Source organism: Ammodytes marinus, assembly GCF_949987685.1.
Source record: "Ammodytes marinus genome assembly, chromosome: 15".
NCBI lineage: Eukaryota > Metazoa > Chordata > Actinopteri > Uranoscopiformes > Ammodytidae > Ammodytes > Ammodytes marinus.
Window position 1 is genome coordinate 28,178,297 of NC_137219.1, and position 24,223 is coordinate 28,202,519.

General features: G+C 42.5%; 1 protein-coding gene across 1 annotated transcript in view; it reads left to right on the plus strand.

Moving 5' to 3' along the window:
• Nucleotides 1-23,554: 23,554 nt before the first annotated feature.
• Nucleotides 23,555-24,223, plus strand: part of atp10d (ATPase phospholipid transporting 10D) — a gene marked incomplete at its 5' end in the record, with an annotated part of 80,731 nt that continues 80,062 nt past the window's right edge. Inside the window, one exon of the mRNA XM_080042761.1 lies at nt 23,555-23,919. Within this exon, the coding sequence (XP_079898887.1) occupies nt 23,555-23,919 (365 nt within the window). The remainder of the gene's footprint in view (nt 23,920-24,223) is intronic.

Below are 24,223 nucleotides of genomic sequence, written 5' to 3' on the forward strand. Positions count from 1 at the left end.
GTGAACATAACATAAATACATCGAAACGTGTATACTCAATATGTCGAAGTTTTGACGTTAAAATTAATGTCACATCCCGTCGTCCCGTTTATTACATTGCGTGTAGGGACCATACTATCTATGGTAGGGACAAGCCCAAACCCCTTATCTAGATCTACTCATTCAGTGTAACCTTGAGCGTTGGAGTTGGGTTCATCTAGCAGTTCGAACCAATTGTAAATTATAAAATGTTAAACGTTATTTTCCAGACATATGATGGCTGCCGAATGTAATCCAATAACCCAATCGTGTATACGTTATATTTAGGCTACGCCTAAATAGGCTACGAATTATTGCTGATACTGATCAACATTTTAAATGAGACCATTTGTCTATGGAATTCTGTCGGCAGTCGCTCTACAGGAGAACGAAAACACACCAGTCACAGAGCCGGTTTACTGTGGGTAGTATTGACATCCTGCTTTGTGCTGCGGGCTGCTTGCTGCTGGTGTTTAGTCCCTGGCTGTCTCTGTGCACTAAAGCGACAGACTCACCGCGTACGGAAGGAAACTGCAAGGTACGTTTTTGTCTGTCTGTCTGTCTGTCTGTCTCTGTCTGTCTGTCTGTCTCTCTCTCTGTCTGCCGTGGACTAAGCTGGTCGAGGGTTGATTCATTCGTTGCTTATAACAGTTTAGGCTACGTCCATCCTTAACAGTAGCGATATCTGGAGGCGAACAACAGCCTACTGTAGGCTATACTGTCTGTTGGTTTAGTGTAGTATCCTAGTAGCCTTCAGCAGTGAACATATCACTGTCTGTTATAATTTAGTATAGAAAACAGATACCCTACATCTGTGCTAAAAAGCCAGCAGGCAGGCTAATATAACTGTCCAGTGTATTAGCTTCCACCTGCTGCTTGGAAATAATGCACTCAGTCAGCCAATAAGGAAAGTTCTGGTTTTGGTTAACTGACCAACTACTTTAGTTCCTGATCTATTTTGCAGCAAAGTAAGCAACAATAGGCAACCCTACATGGCTACAGGCATGCTGACACTACTTTTCACATACTCTTATAATCTGGTTGTGGGTGTGTGTTCATATTTTGTGCAAGGCTCCTTGGCCCATGCTGACATTGGGATAAATAATTGAGATTGAAAGATCCACATGTTTATGACAACTTAAGACATGTTTGTTAATAAATGACTACAGAGTTATTTAGGTTACAAAATAGTGACAATAGCACCGTATTTAAATCTGGATCTTTTTTTCTTTCACACAGAAGGCTGATGTAATATGACACGTCCATATTTGTTTGCATCCTCCTTACTTAGGTCAAATCATTTGATTAGCCAAGTGGAGTGGGAGGTGTTAGCCCAAAGGTTCCACTGAAATATAATGGCTAGAACATACAATTGCTATTTAGGTAATAGTGTTTTTCCAAATTTGTGACATCATGTTTTAAAATATATTTTCTTCATATTTTATTTTAATGCTTTTCAATAGACAACAAAACACACCAACATAGCAGCAGCTATAATGATAACATCAACAGTGTTGACTACAACCACAATGCATAGAAAGGAAATGAAAAGATTAAAAAAACAAAAAACAGAAGTAAATTAATATAACTAAACAAAAACAAAAATATGTTCAGCCCCCTTTTTTTTACTTTTCTTTTTTTGAAATTGGTTTCCCAGTGTGCTGTGGAGGAAGTTGACTATAGCGCACACAGCACTGACCTCCACCCATCCAACAGTGGAACAGTGACAGTGAAGCAGGCCTTATCGCACCACATCAGTGTTAGATTTCTGTAATGTCTAGTGACTGAACGGGAGCAAATCCCTGCAGCCAGATAACATCTGCTGGATCCCCTGAGCGGAGCAGAGTGCAGGCTGCTACCTGTATAGAAGCAGGTACATGGCTCACAGGGCTTCAATCACAGTACAACTGTTACACTTGGTTGTAATGTCAGTGTCTGACATAACAACCTGCTTTCTAAAAGCCTGCGCCTGTTTTCAGCAATAATAGTTATGATATTGTACACACCTCCTTTGACATTATCTTAAAGATGGGGTAACGATTCTAGAGAATGTTTGTTGACAAATACCTGTCCGTACTTTGTGTGCGCGTGCTGAAAAATATGTTAATAAACAGCCTAGGCTCTGTAAACAGCCTAGGCTCTGTTAATAAACAGCCTAGGCTCTGTAAACTGGTATGTAAACAAAGGGAATGTAAAAAAGGGGGCCCGCTTGGTTTACATACATTCTCCAGAATCGCTTACCCCACCGTTAAGTAATCAATTGTTCTGCTTAATCCATCAAAAGACAATATCACCACCAGCACAATCACCACCAGCACAATAGTGATGCTAAGTATAGTTAAATGTCCTGACCATTCAACTTAACTTAAGATCATACAGTTAAAAGAAGTGTAACATCATGACATTTTTGTTTAAACACACCTATCAAAATATTATTTAGTCAGGTATTAAACAGCTCTCGCAATATGAGTATACAGTATAAAATCAAATGGTCATTTAAGAACTGCTTATTGCAAAGTTGTGTATTTCATTGCAGTGTGTGGTAAACACTTGCTCTTTTCTACTGAAGTAGGCTCAAGCTCTGATTACACTTCCCCATGTTTGTTCTTAGTCATGTTTAGAACCAGTTGTTATCAGAAAAGGAAGTAGGATTTACTGTAAGGAAGGATGCCATGCACAGGGCAGGCTGGGAGTTTCTAAAGTTCACTTCTCCACACAGTATTGAGAAAGATCATACAAATATATATACAAATTACATGATCCTAACCTTTAAGACGAAATATTCAAACCTCTAGGTCTGTGCAGCACAGGTGATAGCAGCTGTGTCTGGATATACGGTAGGCTTACTGGAATAGGTGGCCTGTTTAATATTGTCTGCTGAGTTTCAAATAGGATTGGGTATCACTTACCAGTTTTCACATTTTCCGGGAACTGTGAACTTGTTTAATTTTGATTTTGCCTCGTCAGTTCCTTAGTTTAGCATATGGCTCTCCCATGTGGACTACAGTAAGCAATTTACTAGGGCTGCAACTAACGATTATTTTGACAATCGATTAATTTGTCAATTATTTTCTCGATTAATTGATTAGTGGTTTGGTCCGTAAAATGTCAGAAAATAGTGAAACATTTAGTTAAGTTTTCCAAAGTCCATGTTGACGTCCTCAAATGTATTGTCATGTCCAAAACACAAAGATATTTCAGTTTACTGTAATAAGAGGATCAAATAAACCAGAAAATATTCACTCTTGAGAAGCTGAAAACGGAGAATTTGGACATTTTTTATTAAAAAATGTTTCAACGATTAATCGACTATCAAAATAGTTGCAGATTATTTTAATAATTGATTAATAATCGATTATTCGATTAATCTTTGCAGCTCTACAATTTACAGTCCATGGACCTGCTACACACACCTACCCTACTTTATGTGTGATTTTTTTATTAAAGTGTACAAGAACAGAAGTCATCAACAACATTAACTCCTATTATTTTTTGCTATAGGCATATTTATCCTATAATAGGTAAATACAGTAGCTTGAGTGGTTCTTATCAGTCTTATCTCACCTATGTGCTGAGAATGATGATTAGGTTAGGCATGTGGCAGATCTATGTGAGAGATCAATGCTGTTGTATGTTAACCATTGGGACTTTGTAACAAACTTGTCTGGACAACCAGGGGGAATTGCAGTCTTCCCCCCAGGGGGAATTGCAGTCTTCCCATGATTGGGCCTTTTGGAGCAGATTGCTTCTTGTTGTTGCTGTGGTTGGTGGCTTTTGTCCCTCCCTTACAAAGTTGACTGATGGTATTGCTTACCCATGTGGTTGGTGTTTCTTGCGTCTCTCCTGCTCCAGGGTGTTAACGAGTGTCATGAGCAACTTGTCATGGCGCCACCTGTTTCTTCCTTGGGCAAATGCTGTTTTACACCCTGACAGGATGTGTGCCATGGTATTCCTCTCCCCACAAAGCTTGCACAATGGGTCCTCCCTCAGACCCCACTTGTGCAAGTTTGTCGGTGTTGGGAGTGTGTCATACACCGATCTTAGCATGAAGGAGATGCGAAAAGGCTCCAATCGCCATAGATCTCCCCATGTGATCTTCCTCTTGGGTAAGTCCCATTTGGTCCATGCTCCCTGGGATGCAAGCTCCAATGCTTTTGCCCTCCGTCCTTCCTCCTCCAGGTTCCTTTCTTTCTCCTGGATCATGGCCCTTTTGTCCTTGGATCCAGCCTTCCCCCATTTCTGGGCATGGGAAGGTCCAAGACCCTGTCTTCCTATGCATGGCGTTCCAATGATGTCACGTAGCTTCAACATACTCTCGGCTTGTGCAACAGATGAGTCAGCTGCCCACTTGCGTCCTGATCATGTTTGGATGCCTGCGTGTTCATCCTGGGAGTCTCTGTATGACTCTGCACTTTGCTACCTTAAACTCCTCCACCACAGATGACAGAGGAAGTTGGAGCTGTCCTGATCTTATGTAGAGGCCTACTGAAGTGAAGACTTGGAGGGATTCACACAATTTAGAATTCACACATAGTAAGTTTATTTCTGTATGTGTGAGGGGGCCCCTCATGGAGGCCCTTAGACAGAGCTACTAATGCTGTTGTTTTTAACTTGCTTTTGTATTTCTCCCCTACTAGTTGAGGGGCATGATGATTTATTTCCTTATATTTAGGCTATTCCTTTTTGGACCCTGTTATTGTCATGAGTGACTGAGCTCTTTGACTATGCAACATGAAAAGTTACTATCAGTATCTCTGGGCCTGTGCCCGGTGTTCCTTTGCAGTAATCCACCCCTGCTGAGCGGGTCTCAATCTACCTGGGCGGCCCTCCCAAGTCGAGCCTATGTGTATTTACATTGTCACACCCAGAACATGTTTCTCTTTGTTGAAAAAGCTCTTTGTCATTCTCCTCTCTGAGATTGTCATGGTGACAGATTACCTTCCAGACTGGATGGGAGGAGTTGAAGTAGTGAAACAGGTCCTTCTAATTCCACCCCATGTCCTTTTGGCCACATGCATTCATTTAACTTTTCCTCCTGAGCATTCACAACAATAGCTATTTTCTGGGGTTCCCCCTTTAAAGCTTTTGACCCTTTATTTCCCTGTTAAATCATTTCTCATAGATAGCTGTGAATTTTTTTTTTTTTAGATATTCTTTGGGCATTTTTATGCTTTATTGATAGTGCAGAGAGACAGAGGTGAAATGGGGCAGAGAGGGGAGTGACATGCAGAGAACGACCACGGGCGGGAATTGAACCCGGGTCTGCTGCTGGGGGGGGGGAGCTAAGGGAGCCCCCAGCTGTGAAACATTTCTGTATGACAATGTCTTATAGAAACTGTCATGTATCTCATTCATTGGCATTATACATATGAGCTGCTTGCAGTATTTAGTTTCTAACTTTGACAATGAACACACATTTAAGAAATAATTCAAAGTATACTATTTAAAAAGTAACATGGAAAGATTATACATCATTTTTTTTTGTTTTGTTTTTTTCAAGGCGGACCAACAGCTGGACCTTTGAAAAGAAGAGATGTTGATAAGCAGCGCTTTTCTTCAAAAGTTCAACTATTTTTAATTTAAGAGCTTTGCCTATATACGTGAGACACAGGGGATGTTTAGATGCCAGTGGCTGCACTTTGAATATGCGCGCTGCATGCATTGCAGACAAGCGCTTACACTGCAAAAAAGCGGGTTCGGTGTGCACAGGCCCTAAGCTATAGAAAGATAGTTTAAAGGACCTGCACACACCCACACATGTGCTTTCAATGAGTCTTGCTGATTAGAGCTTTTCCCAGGTCTGTCTGTCTGTCCAGTAGACTGTGTAGTGTCCATCTCTCTGTCTGTCCAGTAGACTGTAAACTGTATGTCTGTCTAGTAGACTGTGAAGTGTCTGTCTGTCTGTCTGTCTGTCTGTCTGTCTGTCTAGTAGACTGTGTACTGTCTGTCTGTGCAGTAGGCTGTGTGGTGTCTGTCTGTCTGTCTGTCTGTCTGTCTGTCTGTCCAGTATGCTGTGAAGTGTCTGTCTGTCTGTAATGTATGTCTGTCCAGTCGACTGTTTAGTGGCTGTGTTGAACTGTCCATCTTCAGCAGCTTCTCCCACAACAATCTCTACTGACTCCAGGTCAGCCACAGCACAGAGCCGGCCTTCTTTATCACTTTGCTCAGTTTTAGTCACTGGCTCTGATGCTGCTGCCCCAACACATAGCTGCACTAAATGACACTTCCCACATCTGACTTGAAGAAGATAATGTAACATCTTGTTGAACAAATTGAAGGATCTAAGCTTCCTCACAGGGAAAAGTCTGCTATGTCGCTTCCTGTAGACAGCCATGTTATATTTCACATGATCCACACTCTAAAAAATATTTCAAGGGCTTAGTAAATGTAACAGTAATATAAAAGTATTTTTTGCTTGAAAAAGATGAGTAAACATCATTTTGGTGAGCATTTGGGTTAACTTCATCAAAATTCATGAGTAAAAATTAAACAGAAATATTTGTGTGAAATGTAATAAATAAAGTAAGTTTATTTAATCAACAAAATGTATTACGTGACTGACAGATTACATTGTGTAAATATTTTAGAATAATTACAGTATGTTTCATTGATATTTTTGAGAATAAACTATGAATAGAAAATATTAAGTAAATCTACTCATTATTCATGGTTTGTTTTACTTGATTTCTAAGCTTTGAAATCTACTCCATATTTTTGAGTGTAATAATGTTACATCAATTAAAGCTCCCATATTATACACTTTTCGGTTCTATTATACACCATATTATATGGTCTTAGTGGTCCCTAATAAGTTTTTCTTTAATTGTTTGCTGAAAAAAACTTTCAGATAATTTATTGTACTATGCTGATGTTCAGCTAATCTCACAATGGCCTATTTTTTTAAAAGAGCTGCAGCTCCCCTCGTAAATATACAATCTTTGAGCTGCCCCCGCCCCCTGTCCGGAAGCGAAGCTAGATACGCCTCGCCCTCTGTCTGTCAGGGCCGTGGACCAATAAGAAATAGGGGTGTGGGCTGCACAGTGGAAGCTTCTGGCTTTCCAGTTTGTGAGGTCAGAAAAGGGGAAAATTCTGACTGGAGTATATTGGGGGGGAGGGGTGGGGGTTTCAGAAAGGGGGAGAGTGAGAACAGGAGAGATTGTTATTTTTTAAAATATTTTGGCAGTCTCTAGGCACACCGTGGACCCATGGATATGTTAGAACACATTTAAAAAGTGCATTTAGCATAATATGTGACCTTTAAATTAAGTAATATGCAGTATCTGTTTTTAGAGTGCAGATGTGGTCATTTGAGTTTGGAATACGTTCCTGTATCTCTGTGCTGTGTGCTCATCAGCGCTCTGAGCTCCTCCATATTGTTCCCCTCACATTCCCCATGTCGATGCAGACAGAGAAACTCTTTATATTTCCTTCTGTCTGTCTGTTTGTCAGCAGCTCTGCTTCCTCCACCTCTTCTCAGAAACCTGGATGAATTGGAAGTAGTCTTCATCTGGCCATTAGTGGAGAGTAATATCAGCTGGGCCCCAAGGTAAGTCACTTGTTGACTCATTGCCGAGGTGACCAGAATAACAACAAGGACAGGAGAAACATGCAGACCTCTCAAGTTGTAATAGGTTAATCAGTTGTGCAAAAACCATATGTTGGCAATGAAAACAAAAGGCATATTTAACTCAAGAAATACATATAAAAACACTAAGGTAGATGTTGTTCACTGTGAGTGTGTAGCGTCGGTTCATGGGTTTTTATTTTCTATTGTATTTCAGTCATGCTTTTTGAATCAGTCTTGTCAACAGTTCAATAGAACTTATCATATTCTATTTTAAACACCAGAGTCTGCTCATTAGAATGAAGCATTGTTATGTTACGTAAGGCGTATCTGCTGCTGTTGACAGTGTTGCGCTCACATGTTCGGTTGTTTCACTTCTGGTTGTTCTGCCTGAGGACCTGACCAAAATAACAAGATTATGTAAAGAAAAGAAATGTTTCAAAAAAGCCTCCTCCCCGAATGAAAGCTTCTGTATATTCCCCTTTTTCTAAAGGTAAAATGTGACCTTTCTTAACTAAAGTAGAGGTTAAATATTATTATTATAAACATATTATTGTTGTTGTTGCCAAGGTTACTGCGTTGGTGTTAACATTATTAAGTACGGGCCCGAAAGAATTGAGGGCCCGTAATTATTACTCTCCACCATACTTTTTCTTACTTCTTATTCTTCCGCCACATTTTCTAGCTGCTACTCCTCTCACAGCGTTACACGCAGACATGCAAAAATTTCACACAACGTGGTGCGTCCCCACCCCGCGGGGTGTGCTATTATACAGTTTTGGGAATTTCCGCTAGGGGGCGCTGTTATTAAGCCCCGACTGAAGAAAGTTTGAGAGGCCATGCCCCGCACACCGTAAGTCCGATTCACTTGAAATTTCTCACACAGGTGTATGTTAGGGTGCTCTACAAAAAAGCCTCTGGGACCATATAAGTCCGCCTATGAATATTTTCCGCTAATTAGCATAAACTGAAAAACAGGGTGTTATCCACAACTTTCTGAAATTTGACTGTATCAACACCAAATTTCTCGTGAAGCCCCGGGGGACTACAATAAACATACCCGTAAAACATTAGTAGGACAACTTGAAAAACATGGCCGCCATTGACCAAAAAGTTTACGCAGGGGCGGGGCCTATCAACAAATTGGCCATAACTCCTTAACCATAGGTCCTATCCATGGGCGTAAAATTGCGTATGGACGGTGTGGACGTGTCCATACCAATATTCAAATGTGCAAAAATTGTCCACACCAATATGAGAAGGATATGACAACGACAAGAAAGGGTTAATGCGTTGCCTCTTTATAGTCCCGCCTTATGTATTTAGTGATTGGCTTTGCCTCCTGTTGGTTGTCGTGGGTTGTGTTTCGGTTAGCGGTGATTGGTTGCTTAATTTGAGAGCGGCAAAACAGCTTCTGCTGTCATTTCGGAATCTATCAGCTCAGCTGCTGCGCTATGAATGTGGCTGAAGTTTGACGTCAACTGAGGAAGAATGTCGGGGAAATAAAGGAAAGGAGTGGCGTTTTCTCCCGGTGGCCAAGGGAAGCCAGGCTTCCCTGTTTTTTAGGCTGTAGTTGTCATCCAATAAAAACATTTATATTAACAGTTTCGGTAATCTTTGGTGCTGTGCTCCCGTCATTTCTTCCCCATTTCTCTCCTCTCGTTGAGCATTTCACAATGCGCGAAACAGCGCCCCTTTACATTTAGATTCTGAAGACGCGGCGAAACACGACACTGCACACTGTATGTCTGCGAGGAAGCCAGGCCGAGCTGGCTTCCCTTGGTAAAAAAAAGAAAAAGAATTGACCAATCCGGTGAGGCTATTACCATGACTCTGCCCTCTGTGATTGGTCAGGAGGGTGCCAAGGGAAGCCACTCGGCCTTTGGCTTCACACCAATCAAATCAAAGCTTCATTATCAACGTCACTGAAATTTAACAACAATAACAATAGCGGGAGATTAGCATGTTTGCATTGTTATCATATTAGCAAGAACAGTTATGGAGGGTGGATATTTTGAGTATTTATAAACAAATTAGTTTACCAAACTGCCAATTGAGAAGCCATTAAAAATCAAATCTGACGGCAGGCCAATGCGTGTGGAGAGAAAGAAAGTTTATCGCACTTTCCGTGAGGATAACTATGTCCACACCGAGTGGCTAGCTGGTAGCGGCAAACTTCAGCTAATGGCCTTCCTCTACAAATAGTGAGTAAAATACACACCTTCTCCCGGCGCGGGTTAACTGTTCCCTTAACTGTCTGTGTAACTATGTGTGTTATGTTTTGTGTTATTTTATTGCTAATTTTGCCTTGATTGCCTGGATTAAGTTGCATTGGTAGGCCTACTGTAGCCTATATCCACTGAAGTTGTTCTGGGTTGTCTTAAGTAGCCTATAGTGTTATAATGAACATTTGGCCTAGTTCTTAAACGAGAAGGATGTATAAAAAGTATGTGTGTATGTCAAGCACCTACAACTGATTGTGTGAGTCGTGTCTCATGTGAACGTGAAACTTAAAATAGCCTTAAACGTCCCCTAATTATATTGTGAATGAATTCGAATCTGCATTGGGCATTAAGCGGCTAGTTGTGCATTCCGGTCGGGGTGGGGGGGTGCATTTATAATAAAATGTATAATTTAATAAGACGATAAGGAGGTGTGTGAGTGAGAGAGTGAGGGAGGGAGAGAGAGAGCAAACGAGCGGTGTCGGACAGATTACAGGCGTGTGTAAGTCCTGGTAAAGTGACCAGGCGCTATAATAGCTCTTGTAGTTACATTAAATACAAGCTGCGACGTAGCCTACTCTTTTCTGTCCCCCACCTTCCAATACACATGTAGATTAAAAGTGTTGTCTCACTTGGCTTCCTCAAAAAAAATCCCCACGCCACGCCACTGGAAAGGAGAAAGCAGAACCAAAGCACTGTGCAAATTTCGCACCATATATGCCTATTGATTCTGCTCTGCTATGTGCTGTAGTAAAGATAGGTCGCCTTGGAAACAATTAAGCCCCCGTAGACCGCAAGCATCTTGTCTTTTTTACTCGCGCAAATCACCATTCTCTGCAGCCGTCACCGGCTCTGTGTTGTTTCTCTCTCACTGGCTCGTCGAGGCTCGGGCACGCTCGCGCTTCAACTGCGCTCCAACTCCCCGGTTCACTCGTAAACTGAAATTCCGAGTCGGGACAGCCCTACTGTGAAACATAAGCAGCCAAGGATGTATGAATATAATACGTTTTTTAGTACAAAACGATTGATAACCGCTCAACTCTTGACTAAACTGTACATAGATACATGATAAAACTGGTTTGGTTAATAAACTAGTGAGCAGTTGGATGCTGGGTCTGGGGCGAGGGCGTTTCGCCAAATTGTGTGACGTTTCGCCAAAATGTGTCCCCACCAATATGAACATCAAAGTTACGCCACTGGTCCCATCATCAGACTTGCTGGGTATGTGCAGAAGTCATGTGGTAGCATGTCCCTGGAAGCTTATCGAGATTAACCCATAGGGGGCGCCACAAATGCCCCTGACTCTGATTGACTTGAAATTTCTTACACTTATACAGCTCATGGTGCTCTACAATACATCCTCTTTATTGCATTAAGCTCCTCCCCTTTACCACGTTAGGCTCCTCCCCTTTACATCATTAGGCCCCTCCCATTTACACCATTAGGCTCCTCCCCTTTACGGTGTTAGACTCCTCCCCTTTACCACGTTAGGCTCCTCCCCTTTACCATGTTAGGCTCCTCCCCTTTACAGCGTTAGGCTCCTCCCCTTTACCACATTAGGCCCCTCCCCGTTACATCATTAGGCTCCTCCCCTTTACTGTGTTAGACTCCTCCCCTTTACCACATTAGGCTCCTCCCCTTTACCATGTTAGGCTCCTCCCCTTTACCACGTTAGGCCCCTCCCCTTTACCACATTAGGCCCCTCCCCTTTACATCATTAGGCTCCTCCCCTTTACGGTGTTAGACTCCTCCCCTTTACCACGTTAGGCTCCTCCCCTTTACCATGTTAGGCTCCTCCCCTTTACAGCGTTAGGCTCCTCCCCTTTACCACATTAGGCCCCTCCCCGTTACATCATTAGGCTCCTCCCCTTTACTGTGTTAGACTCCTCCCCTTTACCACATTAGACTCCTCCCCTTTACCATGTTAGGCTCCTCCCCTTTACCACGTTAGGCCCCTCCCCTTTACCACATTAGGCCCCTCCCCTTTACATCATTAGGCTCCTCCCCTTTACTGTGTTAGACTCCTCCCCTTTACCACATTAGGCTCCTCCCCTTTACCACGTTAGGCCCCTCCCCTTTACCACGTTAGGCCCCTCCCCTTTACCGCGTTAGACTCCTCCCCTTTACAGCGTTATGCCCCTCCCCTTCACCACATTAGGCCCCTCCCCTTTACCACATTAGGCTCCTCCCCTTTACCACATTAGGCTCCTCCCCTTTACCATGTTAGACTCCTCCCCTTTACCATGTTAGGCTCCTCCCCTTTACCATGTTAGGCCCCTCCCCTTTACCACATTAGGCCCCTCCCCTTTACATCATTAGGCTCCTCCCCTTTACTGTGTTAGACTCCTCCCCTTTTACAGCGTTAGGCTCCTCCCCTTTACACCATTAGGCTCCTCCCCTTTACCATGTTAGGCTCCTCCCCTTTACACCATTAGGCTCCTCCCCTTTACCATGTTAGGCTCCTCCCCTTTACCACATTAGGCCCCTCCCCTTTACAACATTAGGCTCCTCCTCTTTACTGTGTTAGACTCCTCCCCTTTACCACATTAGGCTCCTCCCCTATACCATGTTAGACTCCTCCCATTTACCACATTAGGCTCCACCCTTTACTGTGTTAGACTCCTCCCCTTTACCACATTAGGCTCCTCCCCTTTACTGTGTTAGACTCCTCCCCTTTACTGTGTTAGACTCATCCCCTTTACCACATTAGGCTCCTCCCCTTTACATCATTAGGCTCCACCCCTTTACATCATTAGGCTCCACCCCTTTACCACATTAGGCTCCCCCTTTACTGTGTTAGGCTCCTCCCCTTACAACGTTAGGCTCCTCCCCTTTACAACATTAGGCTCCTCCCCTGTACCGTGTTAGGCTCCTCCCCTTTACCATGTTAGGCTAGGGTGCTAAGCTAACTAAGCTAACTATCGGGAGCAATTCGGGGTTCAGTGTCTTGCTCAGGGACACTTCGACATGTGGCGGGGAGACGGGGGATCGAACCTCCAACCCTGCACACCAGAGGCGAACTCCCTACCCACTTCGCCACTGCCGCGTAGTGAGATTCTCTGCAAAACGGATGAAGCCATTCTTACAACTAATAAAAAAATGCCTCCACGGATTTTTCCATGGAGTGATACCAACAAAAAACAAAACAAATTAGGATCTTAAATAGCCTACAAACAAAAAAAAACGTTTGAATAAGCTCTGCATGTTATTGGATTCATTCTGATAATATTGAGGTGGAATACAACCTATTACTTTTACACTGACGCTGTTCTCGATGCCTCAGTCAGGCAGACAGGAGTGCACAGTTTCATACACTAATCATAAGCCTATTGTACATCACATAGGCCTACTGTGCTAATTTTTCGCGGTTTTTAGTCCGTTTTATCTATGTGTTTTTCTTTGTGTTTAAGCAGGTCGTAACTGTGTTTTGAAAGGGACTGTGAAGTTTATTATTAACCCTCTGCCACCCGTCACTGCACCGGGATGAATTCTCCGAATCTGTATCTCATGGGGGTCTCAGTGTCCCCCGCTCGTGGCGCAAACACTGCTGTGTGAGGATATGCACTTTTTTGCGTCCACTTTTATGTCGGACCGCTTCTTTTTATTTCGACCACAGCGTTCACAGAGATCGCCACAGGCTGCACTATTACGCCTTTACCCTCACACTGTGCCACCAAACTAAATTTTCCCTGGTCGCCACTTCTCCAACGGGTACTTCGGCGTGACCGCAGTGATCCACACCGTGTGGAGTCTATTTTTCCATTTCCCTTTCAGTCGGCGATTGCCACTACCGTCTTCATGCACTCAGTAAATTATATTAATTTGGGCGTGTCAATGACTATGTATGGTTAAATATGGGCGTTACGTGAAGCCCGCAAAGGCTGCGCCACATTTAGAGTTGATTGTGATTTATAAAGGGAAACAGGCGTAGGACGTGAGTGCGCACTGTTTTATAAATCAGAATATTTTTGTTCGCACGTACATCCTACATTTCTTCTGTACGCTAGCTTCCACGTGAATCCCACGCAAAGCTTTATAAATGAGGCCCCTGGACCTGTGTGACTCATTTCAAGTCAATAGGACTAATGCTGTGAGCCTGTCAACTTTGGGGCTTAATAACAGCAGCAGCAATAACAGGATTGCTTAGAAATTTAGCACGTCCTGCTAAATTGTGGGACTAGAAGCGTGTGTCAGAATAATAATAATAATAATCATGAAGTATAAGGGATAGTAATATCCAGTGGCGTCACTAGGCTATTTTATTCGTGGCTAAAGCCCTGGATCTAATTTGATTAGCCCCAAATCTTTTTTGTAAAAAAGAAAATATATATATATATATATATATATATATATATATATATATATATAGGGGAGAACGGGGGAATCAGAGGCATCGGGTAATGTGAGCCACCCCCTGTATCTAGGCAACAGAAAACATTTGTGGTCATGTGAGATATATGTTTTCAAGCCCCTCTCATTTCCCCTTGGCCCTGAAAGAGAGGACCTCATGGTGCTGTGGTAAGCAGGGCCGTGTCTGAACTGCCATACTAACGTCCTACTCATACTCATTTTGACTTCAATTTGAGTATGTGACGGTTGGGTATGCGAGTTTGGGTATGTGAGAAATTCCCGGATGAGTACTAACTTCCGGGAAGATTTTGGGTATGAATCGATCGTATACTTTTCCTACTCAACCGCCCCACAATGCACTGGGTCAATTCTACCCGCCCAGGAAAATGAAATATTTTCGAGCAAGTTGCTAGGCAACAACATTGTTTGGGGTCCACGATCTGATAACTGTACGTGCAGTCATTCATAAACTCTTACAATAGATAAGAGATGAAGATAAATACCTAACAACATTAGAGTCACTAAGTGAAATGAGTGTTGTGAGTCTGATAGTGGAGAGAGATCAGAACAGATCGCTGTCCCACACACCGCGGCTCGTCCAGCTCAACTCACAGACAGCTGAGTGCTGATGAGCCGGACAGAGAGCGTCGGAGGGATCCTCCGCCTCAAAACATCATTATTATAAAACAAGAGGTCTAAAACACAGATGATGAACACAGGACTGTAAAAATCTAGTTCAATATCTAACCTGTAGAGGGCGGTTATAAGCTTAACAGTGTCTAAACTGCCTGAATCTTATAAGAAGAAGAAGAAATTCTTCATTGCTTGAGTATACTTCAACTGAGAACGTTTTAGTTACACAATCGATCTTTGAGTAGAGAGTATGCAGTATATAGATGGTGAGTATGTAGGATGTAGGACGCTAGTATGGCAGTTCAGACACGGCCCATGTTTTTTTTCACCAAAATAGGTATTTTGCATGTAAAAGTAAATTTTCTTGCTGTCAACTTAATCAACTGTTGTGCCAAAGCAAATGTATTCACGTAGAAAAACTTTTATCATACGTGTTGATTAACTACCAACATATGAAACCATGTGATGCTGATAACTGAAGATTAGCCTGAAATGCTAAGAGAGGTAGTTTTTTCTCAAATTGTGGTGGTGGGGGAAAGTGAGACAGTGGCACAAGTTAAGTTTAGTCTTAAACATATGTTAATGTAATATTACATGACATATGTTTTATTTTAATGTCATACACATTGTAGAAAAGCCATCATGCCAAGGAAATACACCAGGAAGACGACTTGGGGCAACCACACAGAAAGAGCACCTTCTCATCTTTCCCTGTAACCTTCAGGGCTGGAATGTAGAGTAGGCCTAGTTGTAGAGTATGACAGGCTGATGTTATAATCCAGTTGGGTCTTCTCCTGTGTTCTGAGTTCCAGGCTGTTTTCCTATGCTTTGACCCCCAGACACTAGCTGGCTCTGAGGGTCCTGTGTTCTGACCCCAGACTGTGTTCTAATCTAACTGGTTATATCTGTCATTTGAATCTTATTAAAACCTTTTGAATTATAATATGTAGTATTTGATTTTGTATTTTGTTCAGAGTTACTTTCAAGTGTTTAGAAAATTTGCTTTGCTTAATTGACCAAACCCCATCATTCTTTTACTAGTCCGACATTAGTTCTGGAATGTGTGGCTAGCTTTCAGGATTCTTACTGTTACAATATGTGTTGTTATGGTAGTTTCAGAGTGGAAAAAGTAAGTGGATCAGTTTACCCCACAGCTGGGGTAAAGTGAGCCACATCACAACTTTTTTTAAACAATCATATTTTCACTGCCCTTTGTCTTGAAAAAATGCTGCTAATGCCCATTTCTAGGAAACATCCTGAATTAATGGGAAATGTGTAAATTTGAGTGATAAATCATTTTAGCTTGCTTAGAGGGGAGCAAATCTAAAAAGTGGCTCAGATTACCCCATTCTCCCCTATATACACTCAACAAAAATATAAACGCAACACTTTTGTTTTTGCTCCCATTTTTCATGAGATGGACTTAAAGATCTAAAATTCATTCCAGATACACAATATTACCATTTCTCTCAAACATTGTTCACAAATCTGTCTAAATGTGTGATAGTGAGCACTTCTGCTTTGCTGAGATAATCCATCCCACCTCACAGGTGTGCCACATCAAGATGCTGATCTGACATCATGATTAGTGCACAGGTGTGCCTTAGACTGTCCAAAATAAAAGGCCACTCTGAAATGTGAATTTTTTTGCTTTATTGGGGGTATGGGGACTCAGAACCAGTCAGTATCTGGTGTGACCACCATTTGCCTCATGCAGTGCAACACATCTTCTTCGCATTGAGTTTATCAGATTGTCAATTGTGGCCTGTGGAATGTTGGTCCACTCCTCTTCAATGGCTGTGCGAAGTTGCTGGATATTAGTGGGAAGTGGTGCACGCTGTCGTATACGCCGGTCAAGCACATCCCAAACATGCTCAATGGGTGACATGTCCGGTGAGTATGCTGGCCATGCAAGAACTGGGACATTTTCAGCTTCCAAGAATTGTGTACAGATCCTTGCAACATTGGGCCGTGCATTATCTTGCTGAAACGTGAGGTGATGTTCATGGATGTATGGCACAACAATGGGCCTCAGGATCTCATCAGGGTATCTCTGTGCATTCAAAATGCCATCAATAAAATGCACCTGTGTTCTTCGTCCATAACAGATGCCTGCCCATACCATAACCCCACCACCACCATGGGCCACTCGATCCACAACATTGACATCAGCAAAGCGCTCACCCACACAACGCCACACACGCTGTCTGCCATCTGCCCTGAACAATGTAAACCGAGATTCATCCGTGAAGAGAACACCTCTCCAACGTGCCAGACGCCATCGAATGTGAGCATTTGCCCACTCAAGTCTGTTACGGCGACGAGCTGGAGTCAGGTCAAGACCCCGATGAGGACGACGAGCATGCAGTTGAGCTTCCCTGAGACGGTTTCTGACAGTTTGTGCAGAAATTGTTTGGTTATGCAAACCAATTGTTTCAGCAGCTGTCTCAGTGGCTGATCTCAGACGATCTTGGAGGTGAACCTGCTGGATGTGGAGGTCCTGGGCTGGTGTGGTTACACGTGGTCTGCGGTTGTGAGGCCGGTTGGATACCATATTCTCTGAAACGCCTTTGGAGACGGCTTATGGTGGAGAAATTAACATTCAATGCACGAGCAACAGATCTGGTTGACATTCCTGCTGTCAGCATGCCAATTGCACGCTCCCTCAATGCTTGTGGCATCTGTGGCATTTTGCTGTGAGACAAAACTGCACATTTCAGGGTGGCCTTTTATTGTGGACAGTCTAAGGCACACCTGTGCACTAATCATGATGTCAGATCAGCATCTTGATGTGGCACACCTGTGAGGTGGGATGGATTATCTCAGCAAAGCAGAAGTGCTCACTATCACACATTTAGACAGATTTGTGAACAATGTTTGAGAGAAATGGTACAATTGTGTATCTGGAATGAATTTTAGATCTTTAAGTCCATCTCATGAAAAATGGGAGCAAAAACAAAAGTGTTGCGTTTATATTTTTGTTGAGTGTATATCATTTTTTTAATTTTTTTTTTGCTGCATGCAGAGCATGTGCCATATCCGCACGTCGCACATGCTCCCGTTGGTTAGGACACTCGTGTAGCTTACTGCTAGGAATTTCTGTTGAAAGTCCCACTGCTCAAGATTTTAAGCCATGAATTGATGAACTTGCATTGAAGAAAATATGTCAGATTGGCATATTTACAGCCCCATGTTTCTGTGGGCTGTAAATAGGCCAATCTATGAGGCTAAATAGCATGCCAATATTGATGATTGATTGTGTCAAGTGTCTAAGGATGAAAGCTAACATGATTTGTTTCCAACTTTTGCCTTAAGTTCCAATTTAGCTAACGTTAGCTAGCTGCCCACCTTTTTCATTTCCAATGGTGGCTGTCATTTTATTACAAATCAAATCAAATCAAATCAGTTTTATTTGTATAGCCCAAAATCACAAATACATTTGTCTCAGTGGGCTTTACATTTCATACAATATGATATACAATCATATGAAAAAGTTTGGGAACCCCTCTCAGCCGGCATTATAATTGACTCTGCTTTCACACAAAAAATATAAAAGTGGTATGTCTTTAATTTACCAGGAACAGCTAAGTACTGGGATGTTTTCCAAACAAAGATTTTTTGAAAAGCAGTATTTGGTTGTATGAAATAAAATAAAATGTGAAAAACTGGCTGTGCAAAAATATGGGTACCCTTGTGGTTTTGTTGATTTTAATGCCTGTAACAGCATGTAAAACTGATGACTTTAAACACAAAGTTGGTTGGATTATGTTGTTAAGCCTTGAACCTCATAGAAATGTCTGTTTAATCATGAGAAAATGTATTTTAGGTGCCTAAATGCAAGTTGCACTTCTCTTTGACTCTCTGCTGAAGTGAGACAGAATGGGATCATCAAAACTGCTCCCAAAAGATCTTAAAAACAAAGATTATTCATTATCATGGTTTAGGGGAAGGCTACAAGAAGCATTCCCAAAGGTTTCAATTGTCAATTTCTACTGTAAGGAACGTTGTCAGGGAATGGAAGGACACAGGCACAGTTGCAGTTAAACCCAGGTCTAGCAGACCAAGAAAAGTACAAGAGCGGCATATGCGGCGGATTGTGAGAATGGTTGCACACAACCCAAAGATCACCTCCAAAGACCTGCAAGAACATCTGGCTGCAGATTGTGTATCTGTACATGGTTCAACAAATCAGTGCAATTTGCACCAAAACATCTGTATGGCCAGGTGATGAGAAGGAAGCCCTTTCTGCGTCCACGCCACAGATACAGTTGCATGGAGTATGCAAAAGCTCATTTAGACAAGCCAGATTCATATTGGAAGAAAATGCTTTGGACTGATGAGACAAAAATTAAGTTATTTGGTCTTTATAAAAAGCAGATGTTTTGGTGCAAATTGCGCTGAATTGTTGAACGATGTACAGATACACAATCTGCAGCCAGATGTTCTTGCAGGCCTTTGGAGGTGATCTGTGGGTTGTGTGCAACCATTCTCACAATCCTCCACCTATGCCGCTCCTGTTTTTTTCTTGGTCTTCCATGCCTGGGTTTAACTGCCACTGTGCCTGTGTCCTTCCATTTCCTGACAACGTTCCCTACAGTCGAAATTGACAATTGAAACCTTTGGGAAAGCTTCTTGTAGCCTTCCCCTAAACCATGACAATGAACAATCTTTGTTTTTCAGATCTTTTGGGAGCTGTTTTGATGATCCCATTCTGTCTCACTTCAGCAGAGAGTCACAGAGAAGTGCAACTTGCATTTAGGCACCTAAAATACATTTTCTCATGATTAAACAGACATTTCTATGAGGTTCAAGGCTTAACAACATAATCCAACCAACTTTGTGTTTAAATTCATCAGTTTTACATGCTGTTAAAGGCATTAAAATCAACAAAACCACAAGGGTACCCACATTTTTGCACAGCCAGTTTTTCACATTTTATTTTATTTCATACAACCAAATACTGCTTTTCAAAAAATCTTTGTTTGGAAAACATCCCAGTACTTAGCTGTTCCTGGTAAATTAAAGACATACCACTTTTATATTTTTTTTGTGAAAGCAGAGTCAATTATAATGCCGGCTGAGAGGGGTTCCCAAACTTTTTCATATGACTGTATGATACAATATGATACAATATGACACCCTGCCCAGTGGTGTAGTGGTGCCTGGAGAAGTGGGTATACTCTAAGTTGTACTGCGCGCGCATCCGCTTTTGCCGGTCCTATATTTCCCATAATTGCGCTGCCTCACACAGCCACTCGCGAGTAGTGGTCCAACACAGGCCTAATGCATGAATAGTCTATAAGATATAGAGAGCGTAGCTGGCAGAACGGCTATATGTTTAGCCTCCGTGTCCGCTCCATTTACAGCCATTAGTGCGAGTGGGGGGGAGTTCACTGTCCTGACAGCTGACTGCCGCTACGGTCTGCCGGACCATCACTGTTTGCACAGTAGGCTAAATAGGGAGACTGAGGTGGGGACCCTGGACCTTCTAGGAGGGTCCGGGGGAGCATTCCCCCGGAAGAAAAAAATGCAACCTTTTAAAGTAAAATTCATCAATCTGGTGCACTTTGAGAAGAAAACTGCATGCAACCAGGCCCAGGGGCCCAAGGGCTCAGGGGGGCCCTAAGCCAGAGATACTGATAGTAACTTTACATGTCGCATTGTCAAAGAGCTCAGTCACTCATGTCAATAACAGCCTAGGGTCCAAAAAGGAATAGGAAATAAATCATCATGGCCCCTAGCAGGTGAAAAATAGAAAAGCAAGTGCAAAACAAAAGCATTATTAGCTATGTCTTATGGGCTTCATGAGGGGCCTTGAAGGCCCCCACACACATACAGGAATAAGCTTTATACGTGTAAATTCTATACTGTTCATAAAAAGTAGCTTTCCACCCTGTATCTGTTGCAATGGGCCCCTCCATCATATAACATGGGTCTGCAGACCAATCTACTGAAATGTTTTTACAGTTGCAGAGTGCTGCCTGTTTAAGAAACATAATGTTCCTTCTGCAGCTCAAGATTTGATTTAAATCTAAATTTTCCTCTGAAAGTGCATCAGATTGATGCATTTTACTTTAAATCTCATAATCTGTCTATGAACCAACTGGTTTCCACAATCTTTTTTATTTTTGCGGGGAGCATGCACAAGCATTATTCATAGAAAAAAAATGTGGGGGCCCCCCACAGGGTCTTGAAACGGGCCCCGAGATTGTTAAGACCGCCCCTGCACGCTTGCCGCCTTCTCTCTGCCCGCTCGCCTCTCTATTGAGAATGCATTGGTGGGCGAAACAAACGCCTCGGCCCGTGTGAAAAGGCCTGAACTACTGAACGAAGGAAATCAAATGAGGTTCTGGCATTTTCCCCAAAAAACGGGACAAATTGTGTCCCGGGAGAGATTTTTCTTTTCCCGTTACAGCTGGTGAAAAAAAGAGAACAATTTCGGGGAAAACGGGACGGGTGGCAACAAGTCCCGCAGTCGCGGCCGTTAGAAGTGGGTATACGCAATGTCGCCTGAAAAATAAGTGGGTATACGCCGTATACCTGCGTATACCCCCCACTACACCACTGACCCTGCCCTTACACCCTTAGCTCGGCTGAGAAAAAACTCCCAGTAAAAACCCTTTACCGGGAATAAAAACATTGAAGAAATCTCAGGGAGAGTCGACAGAGTAAGGGATCCCTCTCCCAGGACGGACATACTGCAATAGATGCATAAGTAGAGAAAATCATGAAGGAATTTGATCATTGACCAGGTAATTACATGGTAATACTAAGTAAAGTGCGAATAGTGTGGATGCAGGAAGACTTCAGATGCTGCCAGAGGATCCACACCGTCTCGTCTCCACCAGGGAAAACTAAGGTTTCCATCGCCGGGATTACATCTCATGTCTCCATGTTTTGGAGACCTAGAAACACCCCTGGTAATATCCATAAGCACACAATGAAATGATTAGATAGCACAAGAAAAAATATGAAGCTCATAATGAACTCTAATTAGCACACGTAGGACATTATGCAAGTGTGAGTGCATGGACTTTTCAGATGTACAGTGCACATATCACATGCAGCATATGGTATTTGTTTAGCGGCTCTTCTTTGGGAGGCAGAGTTGGCATCTGTTGCCTTTATGTGACCCAGCTGCAGCCTCTCTGCTGTTGTTAATACTGTTCATTAATTTGTGATACTGAAGAAGAGGAGGTGTGCTCTGTGCAGCATCATGCGCTCAAACTTTAGCCTCTAGCTGTTGATGGGACTTCATGTTTTAAGAGAAGGAAGGGTTACACTGGCGAGGGACAGTCTGGTGCTTGTTCGAAAGAAATGACTTGGAACCAAACACACAGAATCATTGTGGAAGCGTTTCACAATTTTACTGCAAAGATTCGCCAACCAATCTTCAGTTCGGCACCAGATCACCAATTATATGAATAGATTGTTGATGATTGGAAGATTTTGCAAAGCCTGGATATCTTTGCATGGCAACTACAGAATTGTTACGATAAGGAAATGATAAGGTTTTAAGCAAAACAATGGTTGAAATGGTTCAACAGCAAGTCTCTCCCGTTGTGTGACAGCAGCAGATGCCTCATAACTGTAAAGTGTGTGGCAGTCACGGTAGTTAAAGGTGGAGTCAAAAAGCTGGCGTTAACACAGCACGGACAGGTAGCAGATTGTGAGGAGATATTCATCGATTTTGACAAAGGTGATTTGTCAACAAACATTCTCCAGGATCGTTTGTTAGAATCAAATGTCTTTTTATATTGATACTGTGTATCGCCTACCGTTTGTTTCTTTGTTTTGTCTCACTCTCTCTCTCTCTTTCTCTCTCTCTCTCTCTCTCTTTCTCTCTCTCTCTCTCTCTCTTTCTCTCTCTCTCGTAACTTCTCTCTACTCCCCTCAGCCAGGTGTCTACATGAAATAAAATTAGGAACTTTTCTACTTAAAACCACAAACAAAATAAGCAGGCCAAATGACGACTGTCTATCTCCCACAACAGACAGACAACCTTCTCATTACCTAAAATGTTGACACACACACGCACACACACATGCACACAACGAGGAAAAAAGGCAGGCATAGGCTGGGAAGAGTGATATGGGGCGGGAGTCCGTTTAAACGGGAGATGAGGCAGCTAGCAAACAAAAGTGAGAGGAAGATTGGGAGATACTGAGAGTTGAAGCTTCCCATAACACATCCATAGAGCCCTCGGCCCTTTTCCCTGCTTCTATCTTTACTCTTTAATCACGTGCGGGCCGTGTCCGCAAGTTACAGGTGCAGCTGCGCTATCATAGCAACCCTTTTGCACCGGGTCAAAGGGCACTATAGAAGTGCGATTAATCTGCGTTAATTTTTTTTAACGCGTTATTTTTTCTGGGATTAATTAATTGAAATTAACGCGTTAATTTGACAGCCCTATTTATTACATTGTGTTCCTGAAATTCACCCTGAATCTGTCCTTTAGCTGGGATCAGCATTAACATTTGATTAATTTCAATATGATACACAGAGAAGAAAACTAAATAATAATAATATTAATATATTGGTTTTATATAGCGCCTTTTAGAGAAACCCAAGGACACCTTACAAACATACAGGGGGATGAAAAGAATAACTCAAGCAAGGACTGAAAAATAAATGAACACTAAAAACATAATAAAAAGTGGTTGCTCAATGGAAGGTAACAGACGTCTTAGTAAACAGATCGATTGAGAAGTTTTTTGAAAGTCTTGAAATTTGAAGTCTTGAAGTTTTTTGGACACCAAATTATTCCATGTGTTTTGCCCTGCAGGATGTGGACATTGTGAAGGTTCCAGGGTGGAGGCCAGAGGTGTGTTGTGTGGGGGAGATGGAGCGTCTCCACTGGGTACAGCACCGGGTCAGGCAGCTGCTGGTGGTAGACCCAGGCCAGGGCTGGTACGCTAGCCCTGCTGCTGCTCTGCCCAACAAAAGCTCCACAGAAGCCCACAGCCTCCCACACAGAGGTAGTGGCAAGAGGAGGAAGGTGTTGGCCCGCCATGGGCCACACCAACAAGACTACAAGGCAACCTCCAAAAGCTTTAAGAGCAACGCCATCCGCACTACAAAGTACAGCCTGTTGACTTTCATCCCCATGAACCTCTTCCAGCAGTTCCACAGGTCAGATTCTTACTTGTGACAGTAGCACCCATTTTTTACATTTTTCTTTTTCTTTATAGGACCTTGTACAAAATACATTTGACTCTTACAATGCAAAGAGATGTTTTGTACAAGATTTAGTTTCGGGCTAATTTCCATCTAGGAGGTGAAGAGATACAACAAACAAACAGACCTATCAACTAATACTAATAAATCAACTTTGGTAAAATGGAGAATTCCATTGTGTTATTAAGCTACTTAACTACTTTTTTTTCAACCTACCTTATATATATTATTGTGTGAATGTGTATGATTGCTGTATGTT